The 18359-nt window shown below is 31.7% G+C and overlaps 1 protein-coding gene across 2 annotated transcripts in view; it reads left to right on the forward strand.

The window, feature by feature from the left end:
- LOC143068591 (DNA-directed RNA polymerase I subunit RPA1-like) overlaps positions 1 to 16968 on the forward strand; it is a 39001-nt gene extending 22033 nt beyond the window's left edge. For both annotated transcript variants that reach the window (XM_076242775.1, XM_076242776.1), the window contains exons 15-34: positions 199 to 282; positions 798 to 962; positions 3221 to 3340; positions 4115 to 4326; positions 5122 to 5203; positions 6142 to 6342; positions 6882 to 7010; positions 7459 to 7617; positions 8733 to 8908; positions 9539 to 9668; positions 10017 to 10127; positions 10753 to 10977; positions 11757 to 11812; positions 12420 to 12587; positions 13089 to 13303; positions 14000 to 14127; positions 14558 to 14638; positions 15088 to 15243; positions 15835 to 15945; positions 16645 to 16968. In XM_076242775.1, the coding sequence (XP_076098890.1) occupies positions 199 to 282; positions 798 to 962; positions 3221 to 3340; positions 4115 to 4326; positions 5122 to 5203; positions 6142 to 6342; positions 6882 to 7010; positions 7459 to 7617; positions 8733 to 8908; positions 9539 to 9668; positions 10017 to 10127; positions 10753 to 10977; positions 11757 to 11812; positions 12420 to 12587; positions 13089 to 13303; positions 14000 to 14127; positions 14558 to 14638; positions 15088 to 15243; positions 15835 to 15945; positions 16645 to 16941 (3006 nt within the window). In that variant the 3' untranslated portion in view covers positions 16942 to 16968. The remainder of the gene's footprint in view (positions 1 to 198; positions 283 to 797; positions 963 to 3220; positions 3341 to 4114; positions 4327 to 5121; positions 5204 to 6141; positions 6343 to 6881; positions 7011 to 7458; positions 7618 to 8732; positions 8909 to 9538; positions 9669 to 10016; positions 10128 to 10752; positions 10978 to 11756; positions 11813 to 12419; positions 12588 to 13088; positions 13304 to 13999; positions 14128 to 14557; positions 14639 to 15087; positions 15244 to 15834; positions 15946 to 16644) is intronic.
- Positions 16969 to 18359: the final 1391 nt, after the last annotated feature.

Genomic DNA, 18359 nt, shown 5'->3' on the forward strand with positions numbered 1-18359 from the left:
GTTAATGTTAATAAACTCATCATAGATAACAGGAAAGAAATTTGTATGCAAACTGCATTTTTTCCCTCGATTAGTTGGTAAATTTGATATTATGATTAACATGACAAATGTTTAATATATGATAAAGATTGATTTTGTTTGAATGTGTAATTTTATTAGTAATTATTTTAAAAGGTACCTTTTCACATTTTTTTGTAGGTTTTGTCAACAGTTCTGATAAATGTCATTCCTCATGGTAAACCTGCATTACATTTGGATGGTAAAGCCAAGATTAATGAAAGGGTATGTTATATTACAACTCTCTTAATGTGAATAATATACCACTTATCTTAAGTGTATTGTTCTATACTAATTTGTTATTTCTTTCTTTAGATTTCTCTTGATTTATTTATTACCTATAACATTTTAGTGAAAATAGTCCCTGTAAAAGATTACAATAATACCTCTAAAATATTTTAGTTAATGAGATACTTCATGTTTTCATGTCAGTATCTCATAAATGGGTGACTCTAAGATTTTTCAAGACTTATTGCAAACACTTAAGAAGCATACAGACATCCATTTACATACCACATGTATTCAAAATTTGATTGCTTTTATAACAAGTAAGAAAATTGTGTATCTTTAAAACTGAACATACGATTATCTCATTGTGATTTGTTGTGGGAAATCATAGACCCATGAAAGCAAGTAACCTAATATTCACACTTTTTATTATGATGAAAATGTGTGACCACGAATTCAGTTTATATGTCTAACCTTTTTATAAATGTTTACATTCAGATTTTGTTTTTCAGAGTTGGGCAGAAGGTAGGAAACCAAAGTATGGAATTCATGAGGATGTATCAGAGGACATGGGTGAAAGTCATGTGATCTTCAGGGATGGGGAGTTGTTATGTGGTGTCCTTGACAAAGGTCATTATGGTCCTACACCTTATGGACTGGTACATTGTTGTAATGAGGTAACAGTCATAGTTGAAGCTACAAAAAATATACAAACGCCATTGAAAAATTTTATTGAATTGAATGTATAAAATCCAACCAGCTCTTTGTAAAAAGGGTAAAAATATATACTGTAGGAGTTCAAAAAAAAAAAAAGCAAGAACCGTTTCTTTTTTAATCAAGAAAAGTCTATTTTAACCTTGTAAAAAAAAGAAAAATTCAGCATACGGTAGTAAATAAAATATAAAATATGCATATAAAATTGAGAATGGAAATGGGGAATGTGCCAAAGAGACAACAACCCGACCATAGAAAAAAACAACAGCAGAAGGTCACCAACAGGTCTTCAATGTAGCGAGAAATTCCCGCACCCAGAGGCGTCCTTCAGCTGGCCCCTAAACAAATATATACTAGTTCAGTGATAATGAACGCCATACTAATTTCCAAATTGTACACAAGAAACTAAAATTAAAATAACACAAGACTAACAAAGGCCAGAGGCTCCTGACTTGGGACAGGCGCAAAAATGCGGCGGGGTTAAACATGTTTGTGAGATCTCAACCCTCCCCTATACCTCTAGCCAATGTAGAAAAGCCAAAGAAAATAAACAAAATGACAATAATACATAAATAACAACAGACTACTAGCAGTTAACTGACATGCCAGCTCCAGACTTCAATTAAACTGACTGAAAGATTATGATTTCATCATATGAGCATCAGGCACAATCTTTCCCGTTAGGGGTTTAGTATCATACCATCATAAAATATATGAGAAGAACATAACCCGTGTCATGCCAACAACTGGTTTTTGAATAAATGTGTTTAGTTCCGATGCAAAGACCCTATAAGTGAATCAATATTAACGCCAAAATATGCAATCTTTAATGACCTGACAACAGTATCGTAACTATATCCCTTCTTAATAAGTCTATCCAAAGGTTTGATTAGTTTTTGAGGTGAATACTGACACCTTTGTGCTTTATAAAGAATATTTCCATAAAAAATTGGATGTGAAATACCTGAACGTATAAGAAGTCTGCATGTTGAGCTATATTTACGAATGATGTCCTTATACCGATGATAAAATTTAGTAAATGTTTTGACTAGTTTGTGATATCGAAAACCCTAGTGTAATAATTTTTCAGTAATACATAAATTTCTCTCGTTAAAATCTAAAACATTGTTACATACACGAGCGAATCATACAAGTTGAGATATATAAACACCGTAAGATTGTAACAAGGGAACGTCACCATCTAAAAATGGATAATTAACGATAGGAAATGAAAAATCATCTCTTTTATCATAAATTTTAGTATTCAGCTTTCCGTTAGTGATATAGATATCAAGGTCGAGGAAAGGGCAGTGGTCATTGTTAGTATTAGCTTTATTTAAAGTAAGTTCAACAGGATAAATTTCTTTAATATACACACTGAAGTCGTCATTATTGAGAGCCAAAATATCATCCAAATATCTAAAAGTATTATTAAATTTGTTTATCAGATGTTGTTTCGATGGGTCTTTGCTTATTTTTGTCATAAATTGTAACTCATAGCAATACAAAAACAGGTCCGCAATAAGTGGTGCACAGTTAGTCCCCATTGGAATTCCGATAATCTGACGATATACGGAATCCCCAAAGCGAACAAAAATTTTATCTAGTAAAAATTCAAGGGCATATATAGTATCAAAGCATGTCCAATTGACATAGTTTTTTTGTTTATTGCTACTAAAAAATGACCTTAAAGAGTTTGAACATATATATTCACATTCTGACTTTTTAAATGTCCATTTAATTAGGTGTGTGAATTTTTTCTTAATGAGAATGTGAGGCAATGTGGTATACAGGGTAGAAAAATCAAAACTTTGAACAGATTCAAAATCACCAATATAAGCATGCAACTTATCAAGTACTTCCAACGAGTTCTTGACACTCCAAAAGTAATTAATTCCACTATTTTCGAAGGCCTTATTTGAACAATTTATTATCAGGTTTTTAATTGTACCAAGTGTGCTGGTAAGAAGAATAGACAATTTAGTAGTGGAACAATGGCTTGAAGACGAAATAAATCTATATTTGTAAGGTGTTATATGAATATAAAGTCATTTGGGGGCCTTTTATAGCTGACTATTGTTGAAGGCTGTACGTTGACCTATAGTTGTTAATTTCTGTTTCATTTTGGTCTCTTGTGGAGAGTTGTCTCATTGGCAATCATACCACATCGTCTTTTTTTGATAAATATTTCTTCTTTAATTGTGAACATATTTATTTTTAGTTATATGGTGGTGTTGTAGCAGGCCAAATATTAACATGTTTTGGTAGATTATTTATCAACTTCCTAGCAACAACAAGAGGATTTTCATTGGGTGTTCAAGATATTCTAGTCACTAAGAAGGTTAGTATTAGAAATGGGAGGAAAAGTAGGAGGAAAACCAAGTCTGAATTAAACTTCTTTTATTAAATAGAAAATTGAAGAAAGGAAACAAATCTATATCAACTACTTAATTGAATTAGAATATAATGAGATTTGGGGTAAAACACTTTTGATGTAGCAACTTACAACACAATAAAATCACAGACGACATCCAGAAATCAACATAAAGTCTTCAGTAAATATAAAATGTCCAAACCAGATGTTGAGATCTAAATAACATACAGTGTTGACGTTTTTTTGTAAATAAGGTCTGAATAGGTATCTGCTTTAACATTATAAACATGTTGAATTTGATGCAGTTCACCTAAAAAGACCATTTTACACATAGTATTTGGTAAAATAAGTTAAGAGCCATAAAGATATTTTACCCACATCAAGACATCCCTTGTTTAGTAAAATGTAATTTTAGGGAAAGCCTTTGCTCAATATAAAAATAGTAATGGCCAGAAAAAAATTTCAAAACTGAAAAAATACTGTTATTTCACAAATTCATGTTTGTGAAGGATATTGTTTGTTAAAAGACATCATACCTTCACATTCAACAGAGCCTACCAACTATCTGCCATATTTTATTATATCATTTAAAAAAAAAAATCTTTAAATGATACAACTGATATTTTGGGTCATAGACAATATCATTTAGTTAATTTATTGTAGTATTAAACAAATTTTTTAAACGTTTCGGCCATTAAGTAGTTTAGTAATCGTCAACACAAATTAATTGTTTATTCATAGGCTGATGACAAAAGGACAGAAGCTATAGAGATATCAAATAATGTTGGCCCGTCTGCTGCAGCAGAGGCCCTTGGTTTTGATTGTTTACCAGAACAGGAAGTCATGCTAAAGGCCCTGAAATCTGCACATTTTAACAAAGATGATAGACAGCTGAGAGAACTAGACCTTAGCATGAAAGATAAAACAGACAGAGTACAAAATGACATAGCAAGGTAATAACTATATGCAGTCAATTGCAGAATAACATTTGATGTAGATTTTTAAGGTCACACTCTTGAGGGGGGATAGGACCTTTATCGGGACTCCGGGATCGGGTGTTTTTAAGCTCGGGATTTCAGGATTTACTCCTTTGGGATCCGGGAATTCTTTTTTTCAAATTTCGAGATCCGGGATTTAACTTTATTTAAATTCGGGACCTCGGGATATCGTGTTTTTAAGCCCGGGATTTCGGGATCAGGACCCCTACTCTTGTCATCACTCAACCAGTGTAAACAGTGGAGCATTTTCTTTCCATTTTGTTTGCATCTTTGGTTGATACTGAAGATATTAAAAAGGTCATATAATACTTCTTTTAAATACACATTGTAATACTTGTTTTAAATACACATTGTAATAATTGTTTTAAATACACATTGTAATAATTGTTTTAAATACACATTGATATACCTGTCAATTAATACATATTTCTATGATAACCTGTACCAAGTCAGGAACATGACAGTTGTTGTCCATTTGTTTGATGTGTTTTATCATTTGATTTTGCCATTTGATTAGGGACTTTCTGTTTTTGAATTTTCCTTCCTTTTCCTTTGATTTCAGTATTTTTGTGATTTTACTTTTTTTTTTAACATTTTTTATTTTCATTCCATGCTTTCCGTAAGTTTTGGACAGCAATATAAAGTCAATAATTTTTTGGGACACGTGACCTGTTGAATAATATGAGATGTAGTCATCAATGGTGATGCATGCTTGATTTTAATACTTTCCTAACTTGAACTATTTTGCAGGGCTTGTATGGGTGGATTAGAACAAGTCTTTCCCAGAAACAACTTACAGTTAATGGTTCAGTCAGGAGCTAAAGGTTCTACTGTAAGTATAGTTAACTTGACAGTCAGGGGCTTAAGGTTCTACTGTAAGTACAGTTACTATGAATTCATTTATTTTCGTGGGTACCAATTTTTATGGTTTGAGGAAAAATTGCATATTCGTGGATATTTGATTTCGTGGTTTTGACGAAGTTTGCATACATTCCTTAAGAAAATTTGAACATTTAAATTCATGGTTCCCCATTACCCACGAAATCCAGGAAAATTGGTATCCTAAACAAATATTAATGAATCCACAGTACTGTTAATTCAGGTATTTGTGTAGAAACCAATTTTTGTGGATTGCAGAAAACCTTCCTTTTCATGGATATTTGTGTTTTTGGTTTTATCAACATTATACAACCTTATAGAAAATTAATTTGTTGAACATTTAAATTCGTGGTTCATCAGTATACCCATTAAAACCTTGAAAATTGGTATTTTAATAATATTTAAGTCAGATAAAAATAGTTCTTGAGTTAGTTTTGGCAACAAGATTTCACTAATAATGCCTATCTTTATACATGTACCATATAAGTGCAAATAACAGGCCTTTCTAATCTTGTTTTTTTTTTATTTTTTAGCAAAAATTATTTTTTATGCCCCACCTACGATAGTAGAGGGGCATTATGTTTTCTGGTCTGTGCCTCCGTTTGTCTGTCCGTCTGTGCGTCCGTTCGTCCGTTCGTTCGCTTCAGGTTAAAGTTTTTGGTCAAGGTAGTTTTTGAAGAAGTTGAAGTCTAATCAACTTGAAACTTAGTACACATGTTCCCTATGATATGATCTTTCTAATTTTAATTCCAAATTAAAGTTTTGACCCCAATTTCTCGGTCCACTGAACATAGAAAATGATAGTGCGAGTGGGGCATATGTGTACTTGGGACACATTCTTGTTTATATGTAAACTGTATCTCGAAAGTCAAATTTATTATCTATTTGTAGGTGAATTGTATGCAGATATCATGTTTGCTTGGACAGATTGAATTAGAAGGAAGACGACCACCGCTAATGTTAAGTGGGAAAACTCTGCCATCTTTTTGCCAGTATGATGTATCTCCTATGGCTGGAGGCTTTGTTTCTGGCAGGTTTCTCACTGGAATAAGACCTCAAGAATATTATTTTCATTGTATGGCAGGTAGAGAGGTACGTCAAAGGGGTACAGAGTAGTATCAAATTAAGAATGGAAATGGTGAATGTGTCAAAGAGACAACAACCCGACTATATAGCAGAAAATAGCCAAAGTCCCAATGGGTCTTTGACCCAGCGGGAAAATCTTGCACCCTGAGGCTTGCTTCAGCTGGCCCCTATACAAAAATATGTACTAGTTCAGTGATAATGGACGTCATACTAAACTTCGAAATATATAAATGAACTAAAATTAAAATCATACAAGACTAATGAAGACCAGAGGCTGCTGACTTGGGACAGACACAAAAATGAGGTGGGCTAAACATGTTTTGTTAGATCTCAGACTCCCCCTATACCACTAGCCAAAACACACATCAACACGCACAATAAAACTCTGTTTAAAAGAAGTTAGAGTCTGATGTCAGAATAGGTAACAAAAGAAAGTTTAAAATATGACAATGATACATAAATTAACAAAGAACTACTAACATCGATTTACACATTTTCATTAAAAAATGACAGTATATAGAATTTTCCAAGTACATTTATTATAGGGTTTGGTAGATACAGCTGTAAAGACAAGTCGTAGTGGCTATTTACAGAGATGTCTGATAAAACATCTAGAGGGAGTGATGGTAAATTATGATATGACTGTTAGAGACAGTGATGGAAGTATTGTACAGGTTAGTTTTGTTATTGACTTCTTTAAAAATATTTAAAAAAATCCAAAATTTAAAGGTCTGTGGCATATAGGAACCTTAGTTGGACTATTTTTTTTACTGAAGTTTGAACTTATTATATAAGTATTCAATTTGTGTCTGTATAAATTCAGATGATGCAAAATTAGACATTAATAAGACAATAAGTAATTTAAATCCATGATATGGCAATAGATGTAGTTGTGACATCAAGGAAACAGCCATTCTAAGTGTTTTTGGTGAAAAATACTAAAATGTTTGTCAAATTTTTCAGAAATTTTGTGTGTTATAAAGCACATTCAATTACATAATTTACAAATAAGATAATGATAACGACGAAGGTCAATTGTGCTGAAATATTTTTCTTTTAATCATGTTAAAGTATTTCATTATATTTAAATGTTTAGCTATATTCTGTATTGATTTTTTTCAGTTCAATTATGGTGAAGATGGCCTTGACATTTGCAAAACAGGTTTCCTAAAACAGAAGCAGTTCCCTTTACTACTAGAAAATAAACACATCTTAGAGAGTAAACAAGGTGGAAACAAGGAAATGGAATTTGACAAGAAAGTAAAAAAATGGCAGAAGAGGGTATGTACTAGGACTGGGAAAGATATAGTATTTTAGATATGGGAATTTGATATGATTATTTGGTCAATTGGAAACATTGTAGACAGGAGCATTTTCTTAAATGAGAAAATTGCATTTTCTTATTATACCCCCGCTTTTGAAAAGTGAGGTATACTGTTTTACCTCTGTCTGTCTATCCGTCAGTCCATCCGTCAGTCCGTTCATCCCATGAATATTTACGTTACATTTTTCTCAGGGGTATCATCAATGAGCAGTAGCTCACAGTTTTACTTGTTATTTACATTTATGTGTTTCACATATTTAAAAGGTAGAAAAATCTCTTAAAGTTTTAAAGAAACCTTCCATAATTATACAAATTCAATCCATGTTATCTTTATTACCCCCCTTTCAAAGCTGGGTTGTTGTTTTGTCCCACTTCTTGCTTTGCGCGTAGTGCCTGCAGTTTTTTAATGAAGCTCATTTTTATAATTTTTCCATTCAACAAAAGAGTTATTGAATCAAAACAAGTAAACATTATTCCTTTTAACGCCCCATTTATGGGCATTATGTTTTCTGGTCTGCGCCTCTGTCTGTTTGTTCGTCCGTCCATCCGTTCGTCTGTTCCTCCGTTCATCTGTCTGTCCCGTTTCAGGTTAAAGTTTTGGTTAAAGTTTTTGATCAATGTAGTTTTTGATGAAGTTGAAGTCCGATCAACTTGAAACTTAATAAACATGTTACCTATGATATGATCTTTCAAATTTTAATGCCAAATTAGAGATTTTATTCCATTTGCACAATCCACTGAACATAGAAAATGATAGTGCGGATGGGGCATCCGTGTACTTGGGACACATTCTTGTTGAATATTATTTTCATTTGCTATCTTGTGCAGAGAAATTTTAACTCATGATGCTATTCCCTAATACCATGCAACAACCAAGAAAATACACAAAACATTCAAATACAATTATAATTTTATGAAAATTAACATATTGCAAAAAAAAAAATTTGTAGACTGAACACAAAACTTTGGTTTTGACCCTTGAAAAGAATATTGTAGTAGTGTATATTTCTTAATAAGCTATTTTGATTTGTTTTACTGAAATATTGAATATTTTCGATAATCTCACCATTAGATAAGGAAATGGCACAGAAATCATGGGAATCATCGAGATTCTGGCTTCCTAGAATTTTGTAGAGAAAACAGTGATATTGAAGGTGACGACGATACAATAGATAGTCATGGACGTACAAAGGGTGCTCTTCAGTTGGCCAAGATGTGGAGAAATCTAGACGCTGGTGAAAAGGAAAAGTAAGTGTAGAATAAAAATGTAAAACTAAAAATACTTAATCATGGTTTATTCAAAAAGTGGAGGTTTATAAAAACAGTCAAAATCAAATTAGAATAAGCTTTTAACTTGTAGACCTTTATCAAATCATCAAGAATTCCCTGGTCTTCAGAATTGGTGAGGGTTATGCTAAATTCTTAAAAAATATTCAACTCTTATCATGGTCTTTATTTGTCTTTGAAAAATCTGTTCATATTGTATTACAGATAATTTGATACACTGTAATGCCCTTCTCTATCACATCATGTGTTTGTTGGATTGTCCTCTTTTGTCTAGTTGTTTTAAAAAAAAGTATGAAATTGATGAGTAGGAGAATCTGTTTAAACGCACTGCCACGCTAGTAAAAAAATGTGTTGACAATTACGATTTTAAGACAGAAAAAAGTAATTGTAAATTGTTCATTTTTTTCCATTACAATACAGAGTAGTAATGAATATAAGTGTTCCTGAAAGCCTTTTAACACAGAATTTGAGTCCCCTCTGTCAATTAGACCTTGGGGTTTGAATTCATGTAGAAATATTTCAAGGGCTTGTATTTTAATATGATATATATATTGAGATCTTAGAATAACTCAATATTTTCCTATTTTACAGATATTGTAGTAATAAGGGACCTTGTCCTGATCCTGTTACATCCAAGTATCTACCATTTGAGAAGAATGGAGTATTTACAGAAAAAATGGGCAGTATGATTGAACAATTTGCTCACCAAGAACTCGGAAAGGTAACTCAAATCATTTTCATATTTGTTTTTTACTTGAGTTGCCGAAAGCCAGTATAGTCTCAGTTCTTCTGTCAGTCTGTCTGTCAGAAAGACCTTGGGTTGAACACTTTTGTAAAAATTTTCTTATCTTCCAAATCATTTAATATTTGGTCTGAAGCTTGATAAAGTTGATAATTAAGGAATTTTTACATAGGCTATGCAGCCACTTGCTGATATTTTGATACTTTACAGCACTTGTTGTACCAAGGAAACTTTCATCACATTTTGTTTTTATCTCACTTAATATTTAAATGAATTATACACAAGTTTATATACTTTTACCAAGTATTATGCATATATTTATTACAGCTTCCAGCAGGAAAAGATGTGAAACCAGAAGAGTTCACAAACTTGTTATACAGCAAGGTACAGCAAGCTCTAGCACAACCAGGTGAATCTGTAGGATTGTTGTGTTCACAGGTAAATAATTACTGTAAACTATAGTCTGTTTGTTTGTTTGTCCATTTATCATTTCATCCTTCCTGTATCAGGTTAAAATCTTTTCGAAAAGTATTTTACCATGAAGTTGTGGGCTCGGCTCATCAACTTGAAACTTAATATGCATGTTCATTTTGATGTGAACTTTAAAAGTATATATCGAAATAGGATAAAACCAAAATATTAGAGTTCACTAAATAATAAAATGTGATATTGCCAATGAAGTAAGGTGTCCTATTCTTGTTCTAAGTATGTATAGGCTCATGTTGCTGTTAAATTATGATTTTGCAACTTAAAAGTTACAGTTTATATAAACAAAAACTATTTCATACTGTAAATTCAGAAATTATTGGTATGTGAATTCTAATTATTGTGATTCTCGTCGAATCTTCTGAAAGCTTTCAAACTAAATTAAAAAGATATAGGATTAAGTTACATTAGACATTGTGCACAATATCTTGAAAAATAAATCTGAGAAACTGTTTCTGAAATTTTGATGATGAATGACATAAGATCATGTATCAGATTTGAAATGAAACATAAATTTCATCTTTTTAAAAGCTTAAGATTCTTCAATTTGTTTATTATGCATTTGTATATATTTCAGTCAATTGGTGAACCTTCAACTCAGATGACATTGAATACTTTTCATTTTGCTGGACGTGGTGAAATGAACGTGACCTTAGGTATTCCTAGATTAAGAGAAATTCTGATGGTAGCCAGTGCAGCTATTAAAACTCCCTCTATGGATATACCTGTCAATAACACTGACGAAGCCAGACAGGTTGCTAAACATTTACAGATGAAGTTCAATCGAGTATTGTTAAATGAGGTAGGTACATAAACCATGTTGAGAAATTGAAAATGTATCTTGATGAAGATAAATAGCACTTCAGGAGATGTATACTTGTTTATTTCATAATTGAATATAAATTGCTAAAATGAAAGGATGTTATACAGAGAAAATGATAAAGAATTCTCATTGTTATTTTATGTCACAATATCATTAGTGTATTGCCAGCATTACTTTAACCCCTGCAAATTAGAATACTGTAAAGCAACTAATTTTCTCGAGCGTTTTATTTTGGTGATTTTCACAAGTAGAAAAATAATGGGAATATGTAAAACTTGGATCTTTCCTTATTTTACAACATCAAGCAAATTTAAAAATCGCAAAATTGGATAGTTAGGGCTAAACGCGAAATAAAGTATTTGCGAAAAAAAGTTGGTTTGAAGTTGGTCATGCTATCACAGAAATTGGATGTAGCAAATAGAAGAATTTTTTTTTTATATATAATTCATTTATACATAATCAGCTCAGTTTTAACCAATGGAATTCATCATAAATTGTTTGCCACTTGTTGAAAATGTCCAGGGAAACACCTGTTATTTCAAATCATGTATGATTGCTTTATTTTCATGGAAATACAGGAATATACCATATAAATTTGAAAAAGATGTAAAGACTTTGAAATAAGCCAAAATCACAAAATTAACCAATATGAACGATATGTGTGACAAAAGGGAAGAGTTTTTGTATCTTCTTTAGAAAGGGACTGGTGTCATTACTGTTCTATAGAAAACTCACTTCTGATTTTGTTTGCTTGACAGGTACTTCGAGATGTAAAGGTGTGTGAATATTTGAAAGTTAAAGGAGTTAATAAAAGGTATCTATATATATTTACATTTAATTTTGTTTACACTAGAAGCAACTTCACAGAAAACATTTAGCTAACTTGTACATGAAAAAGTACTTGGAGGATCCTTCAAAAAATACAGTAGTCATAAAAAGAAAATTATACAATATGTTCAGACCAAAGTTGAGATGTTAATCAACCAGCAGTCAATCGATCAATCAATCAATCAATTTATTGCAATACTCACCCAGTCTCATTATTTTCAAAAATAAAACCTTGCAATAACTTTTGAATTCACAGTATTCAAGAACAATTTGTTGATGATTTCTTAGGCCAAATAAAAAATATGTGTGTTTCCTATTTCCCTACCCTCTCTGTTTTTAAAGCTCAAAAATAGCCTACCCTAATGTTTATTGTCATTTTTAGAGAAGCACTGTTAAAGTCATAATGTCCCTCCGATAGACTCAATGTAAAAAAAAATAGTAAAATAAAAAAAATACCTACCTATAACTACCCTATTTTTTTCAAAGATGTAAAGGAATCACACATATTATTTGTTTTGGCCTTATACCAATTGTGAATTCACTTTACTTAATTTGGTTTAAAAATGCATGTGTTGTTCTCATCTTTATTCCAGCCATAGAAGTAGAGTATTCAGAGTAAAGTTTAACTTCTTACCAGCAGCAAACTATAAGAATAAGTTGTGTGTCAGACCAAAAAATATTCTACATTATATGGAAACTGTGTACATCAAACATCTCATTTCACTGATCAAGAAAAAGATCAAAGAATTAAAAGATGCAAGGTATAGTTACTTAGAAAATTGTGTGTTTTCTATGCTTTATTATTATTTTTTCAGCAAACATTGAGATCTTTGTTGGCACTGAAGTCCTGTATGAAATTAAAAAAACACATTAATGTTTCCTTATTCAAAAGTTGACCAGAAATTAAAAAAAATATCCCTAATTTACAACAGTTTGCTTGATGAATATATTCTTGAGAGAGTCCAGAGAAAATAAAATACATATAGTTCCACATATATTTATTTCTAACTGATGTCCCAAACTTTTGGATGTGGTAGTTACTGCATAATTATATACTCAACATAGTTTAACAGATGCCTCTCAGTAAGAGGTGCTGTATAGAAGAAGAGTAAGAAGAAGAAGATGCTTTATCTCCATAAAATGGGCTCACAAGGAGCATCCTATAATATCATTATATATGCTTTTTATGTGACTGGTAGGGATATTTAACAATTTAAAAAACACTTATAGTTTATATAACGCTTTTTATTTTTCTTATTTAGGCTGACTAGTACAGGGACAATAGCACAGAGGCCACCACCAAGGGTGAATCATGATGCTGCTACAGCTCTGCAGGAAGATTTATCTGATGTAGAAGAGGATGACGGGGATGCTGTTGCTGTGAAGGAGAGAGGAAGGATGGAAGAGGAGAAGGAATATGAGGATGGAGAGGAAGGAGAAGATGAAGAAAATAAAACACAAGCAGAGGATATTGATGGTAAAAAAAGTTGTTATTTAACTTTTTAAAATATTTTTTTCAAGTAATTGTTTTATGACATAAAGGAGTGATGTTGTTTGTTGTCTATTTAGTTTGTGAATTTTATCTGCTAACTTAACAAAATAAATAAAATTAAAGAGAAGTGGTATTATTATGTGACAATTATCATTTGAACAGCGTTTCATATAACATTCAGTTAAACCAAGAATTTTGAAATAACATTTTATATAAGAAATTATAGTATCACATCCATCACAGCATCATTATAAAATGATTAAGGTAGCTTTTTGTAGCATCACAATACCTTGATGCTGTTAGCTTTGATACTGAATTAAAGTTTACCATCCAAGGAAAGACAGACAAGATCTCCATTCTGATACTGGTGGCCTTAAGCTTGGTGGTCGAGTGGTCTAAGTAGTTACTACTGTAATCACTAGCCAGTCAACACTGAGGTTGTGAGTCGATCCTCACTTGTGCATGTGCACTTGACTCCAATCTTAATTTACTAGGATTGTCAATTTTTCTATCGACGGTTGGTGGATTTCTCCAGGTGCTCCGTCTTCCTCCACCAATAAAAACTGGATACCACGAAATAACCTAAATGCGGTGCTTAGAAGTGATGTTAAAACACAAAAAAATCTAAAAATTATATCAAATCAAATTCTGATACTTATTACTTACTTCACATTATTACAGACCCAGAGGGAGAAGCAGAAGTAGTAGAAATGGAAGGAACACAGGATGACCTTGAAGAAGAAGAAATGGAAGAAGGAATCACAAGTACAATAAAGGTGGAGAAAAAGAAAACTGAAGTTAGAATTAATGTGAGTGTTAGAATAGAAAATAAGTTCTATTCTGATTGTACAAGATAATTGTAATTCAAAGAAGATAATAACTTATAGAAGTTATACTCATGAATGAAAATAAATGGTTGTAACTATTACACTTCATGTTTTAGAATAATAGATTTGTACCTCTAATATAAAGGTTGCATTCTGTATTCTTCTAATACCAATTGTCACATCTGAATAACTGGTCTTAAATAGGACTAAATATTATGGGAGATACTTAAATTCCAAACCTGTTTTAGTTGATGTTATCCTTCTCAATCCTAACATATTTTCTTAATCATAGCTGTCTCTGTCATTATCTTTTTTTATTTACACAAGTACAACATAAATATATTGATACATGTATATTTCATGTGACGCTGTTACAGCAAAATATCATCTACTTGATACATATAAATTGCAGAGTGTGTTACAGTCAAGTGCAGTAGTAAAAGATTACAAATTTGATACTAAAAAAGAGGAATGGTGTGAAGTAACTTTACAGGTATATATCTTAAAACATGAATAAGAAGTAAATGAGTAAAAAAACAAGAAAATAAAAGAAATCATGAAAATGACATTTAGGGGTGACAATTGACATTTATAGGACCAAGCATTAGAGTCATGGTCTAAATCTCACAAGTATAACCAAATTATTGATAAATAGAGAAAACAAACAATTCAATACTGATTTATTTTTTGTTGTAATGTACATAGAAAAAACTTTCAAAAACAATACTGACTATGCATTTATGATATTGTTGTGGTGCAATATAAAAATTGCATATAACACACTGTTACAGGAAAAAGGACAATACATTTTGACATTCAATCAATAGTAATTTTATAAGAAAGGGGGAGGGGGGTATTTTTGATAGGGTTGCCTTTAGTATGCAAATTGCAAACATTTAACATTTGAATTATAATCCAGCATCTAATTGTATATTTTTACAGTTTAATATATTGGACAGTAAGATAGATTTACCATCATTGATTGACCTTGACATTAGAAAAGCAGTAGTCCATGAAGTACCAGGTGTTACAAGGTGTTTCCTGTCCACACAGAAAAATGGAGAAGTTCATCTCAAAACAGAAGGAATTAATATCTTGGTAACTTTTCTATTTAAATGGGAATATACAAACAGCTAAAGCAACTTACAATTGAGTGATGTAAGGGGAGCGGGTGGGGAAAAGTTTGATTTTGTTTTTAAATTCTGTATTTTACTGATAAGTGGACTCACTCTTTATTCTTAAACGTTTACACTAACAGCAGCAATTGCTGGTGAGACACAGGGTTCCATTTACAATAATTTATATTGCTTGTGTCAAATGTTTTTATTTTTCATTTTTATCAACATCTAAATGCTAATTAGTTGATTGTTAAAATAGTTGACCATTGATATTGGGAATGCTGTTGAATTCATATACATGCATAGGCTTATCTTGGTAGAATTTTTTACCTCAGTAACTGATTTAAAATGTTAACCATTCTGAATAAGTTTGTAACTACTAGTTCTACTTTAAAAAATAGACTATTTCTATTTGTTATTCTGTGGCATTAGAAATGGATGCTATGTTATTAAGTATTCATGATTCTCAAAGGTATAGTCCTTCAAATCTAACATTAAATTCCAATGGTAAAATATGGGAATTATTTTTGTTTGCACTGTTTGACCTCATAATTGAATACTTTTGTTGTAGGAAGTGTACAAATATTCTGATTTCCTGGATATATCCCGTTTATATAGTAACGATATCCATGCTATGGCAGAGAGGTATGGTATAGAAGCTGCTGGCAGAGTTATTATAAAGGTAATTTCTTTTGTTTTTTGTACAACTTCCTCTTTAAATGTATTGAAGCAGGGTATGTTGTGATTTATGTGTCTGCATCTTTGTTCCTTTATCCAAACTTGTATTTCCTAACCTTGTAAACAAGGTATTTGTTTCCTCTCACTCTTGTCTGCACAATTTTTTCCCATTTTGCTTCTTTGCCAATTATGGAATAATCATTTACCAAATGTTGGTTCAGGAGTTGATTATGGGATGCATATAAAGTTATATTTCAATTTTATTGAATTTAAAAAAAAACTATAAATGGCAAAACTGACTTGTCATTTGAGTCAGAATACTGCATAGAGTACTGTAAATTCAGAAATTAATGCGAGGTTTTTGTTATTGCAAAAAATGCAAACAGAGTTGTAAACGTAATAATTAAAACTGCATTTTGAAATATTTTATATGAATTAAATAGGATTTTTCTCAAAATCGTAAAAATTAAAATTGCATTTAAGTCTAAAATGGCAAAAACACAATAATAAATGCACGCAATAATTTCTGAATTTACAGTATTTTTTCTATTCTTTAGATACAGTGCAATCCTGTTGGTTTTTTTTTTATCTGCACGTCTATTTATTCTGAAGACCTGACATGGGGAACTGACAATTTTGTAAATGTTGCACATTAATTTATTTTTTTGTTATTTCATTTTTTTGTTATTTCATTTTTTTACAGGAAGTACAGAATGTATTTGGTGCTTATGGTATTGATGTAGACTACCGCCATCTTTCTTTGTTAGCAGACTATATGACATTTGAAGGATCTTATAAACCATTCAATAGAGTTGCTATGGAAACATGTTCTTCGCCTTTACAACAAATGAGTTTTGAAACAACAATGCACTTTCTAGTGAATGCTAGTATCCATGGAAGTCATGATTCATTGAAATCACCATCTGCTCAGTTAGTGACAGGAAGACTTGTTACATGTGGTACTGGATCATTTGAATTGATGAATAGAATAACTGTTTGACAGATTTTAATAAAGAGAAATTGTTTACATGTTTCTTTAATCTGGCATTTTTTATTATATCTCTTGAAAATCACACTATAAATGTATATAAGTAGATATAACATAACATAAGTTTTATACCCCCACTGCAGTCTAGGGGGCATTAAGTTTAACCCTTGTTTGTCTGTACCTACGTCCGTCCATACGCCAGTACGTCCCAAATTGATTTCTGTTCCCTAACTTAGGTTTGCCTCAACCAAATGTTTTGAAACAGAAACACAATACTTAATACCACATAACATACATTAAATTTGATTTTAAGTAGCATCACTTTTACCATTCAAGAGTTATGCCCCTTTAGGTGTAACACCACTAATTCAGGCCAGGCCAGAAAGCACATACCAGAAAGTAGTACATATTTAACACAAAATAGTTCCTACGCATGAGTGTAACATTCAAAATATGAAGGATATTTTTGGCATCAAATGAAAGCTGAAGAACTGGTGATCATTGTAGAACACTTTTGGACTTTTAATTTTAAATATTAAAAAATCTGCACCAAATTTTAAAAAGAGGGTACATTTTGTCTGTTTGTCAGATCTGAAGTACGGTACCTGTTTTGGTACATCCGGATTTCGGGGAACCAGTTCTTTCTTATATGCCATTAAAGGTATGGTGATTTTTTCAGTACAAGACACCATTAAGTGTTGCTTTGACATGCAATGATTGCCACTTTATTTGAACTTGAAATGAAAGAGGTGTGCCTGCTTGAAATGGAGGAATTTAACATAGAAAGTAATGGGTCCATGAATTAGTGGTGTACTTCCTTTACAAATTGAAAAAATGCTGAATTTTCTTTCCGTTCTCAACTTTACTTTGCCACAAACAAATGTTATGAAACTTACCCGATATATGGAATGCTTATTACCACAAAACAGCGATCAAGTTTGAATTTGGATAGCTTCACGTTTACCATTCTAGAATTTTGCCCTTTACAAATGGAAAAATTGCGACATGTTTCATTTCCGTTCTCTTACTTTAGTTAGCCTCAAGCAAATGTGATGAAACTTATACACAATGCTTCTTACCACAAAACCCAGATTAAATACAAATTTGGGAAGTGTCACTTTTACTGTTGTTGAGCTATGTCTCTTTATAATCTTATATGCCAACGGGGGATGGCATCCTCTGTGTCCCATAGATTGAAAGTCCTGCATATGTTAATATGGAATAGTTGTTGCTATTTCTTATTAAAAAATAGAAATGTTTGCTCTATCATATGTCTGACTGTACCAGAGCCATTCTCTAAAGGATGCATTTGCGTATTAAAATCAACACTGGTTGTTTCCTGTGAATTATTTTTGTTTGCTTGATGACCATAGATGGTCTTATCGTTGGATGATCCTGTTATATGTTTGTCCTTGCTAACAGTGTCCTGG

The sequence above is a fragment of the Mytilus galloprovincialis genome, chromosome 3 (assembly GCF_965363235.1).
Source record: "Mytilus galloprovincialis chromosome 3, xbMytGall1.hap1.1, whole genome shotgun sequence".
Taxonomy (NCBI): Eukaryota; Metazoa; Mollusca; class Bivalvia; order Mytilida; family Mytilidae; genus Mytilus; species Mytilus galloprovincialis.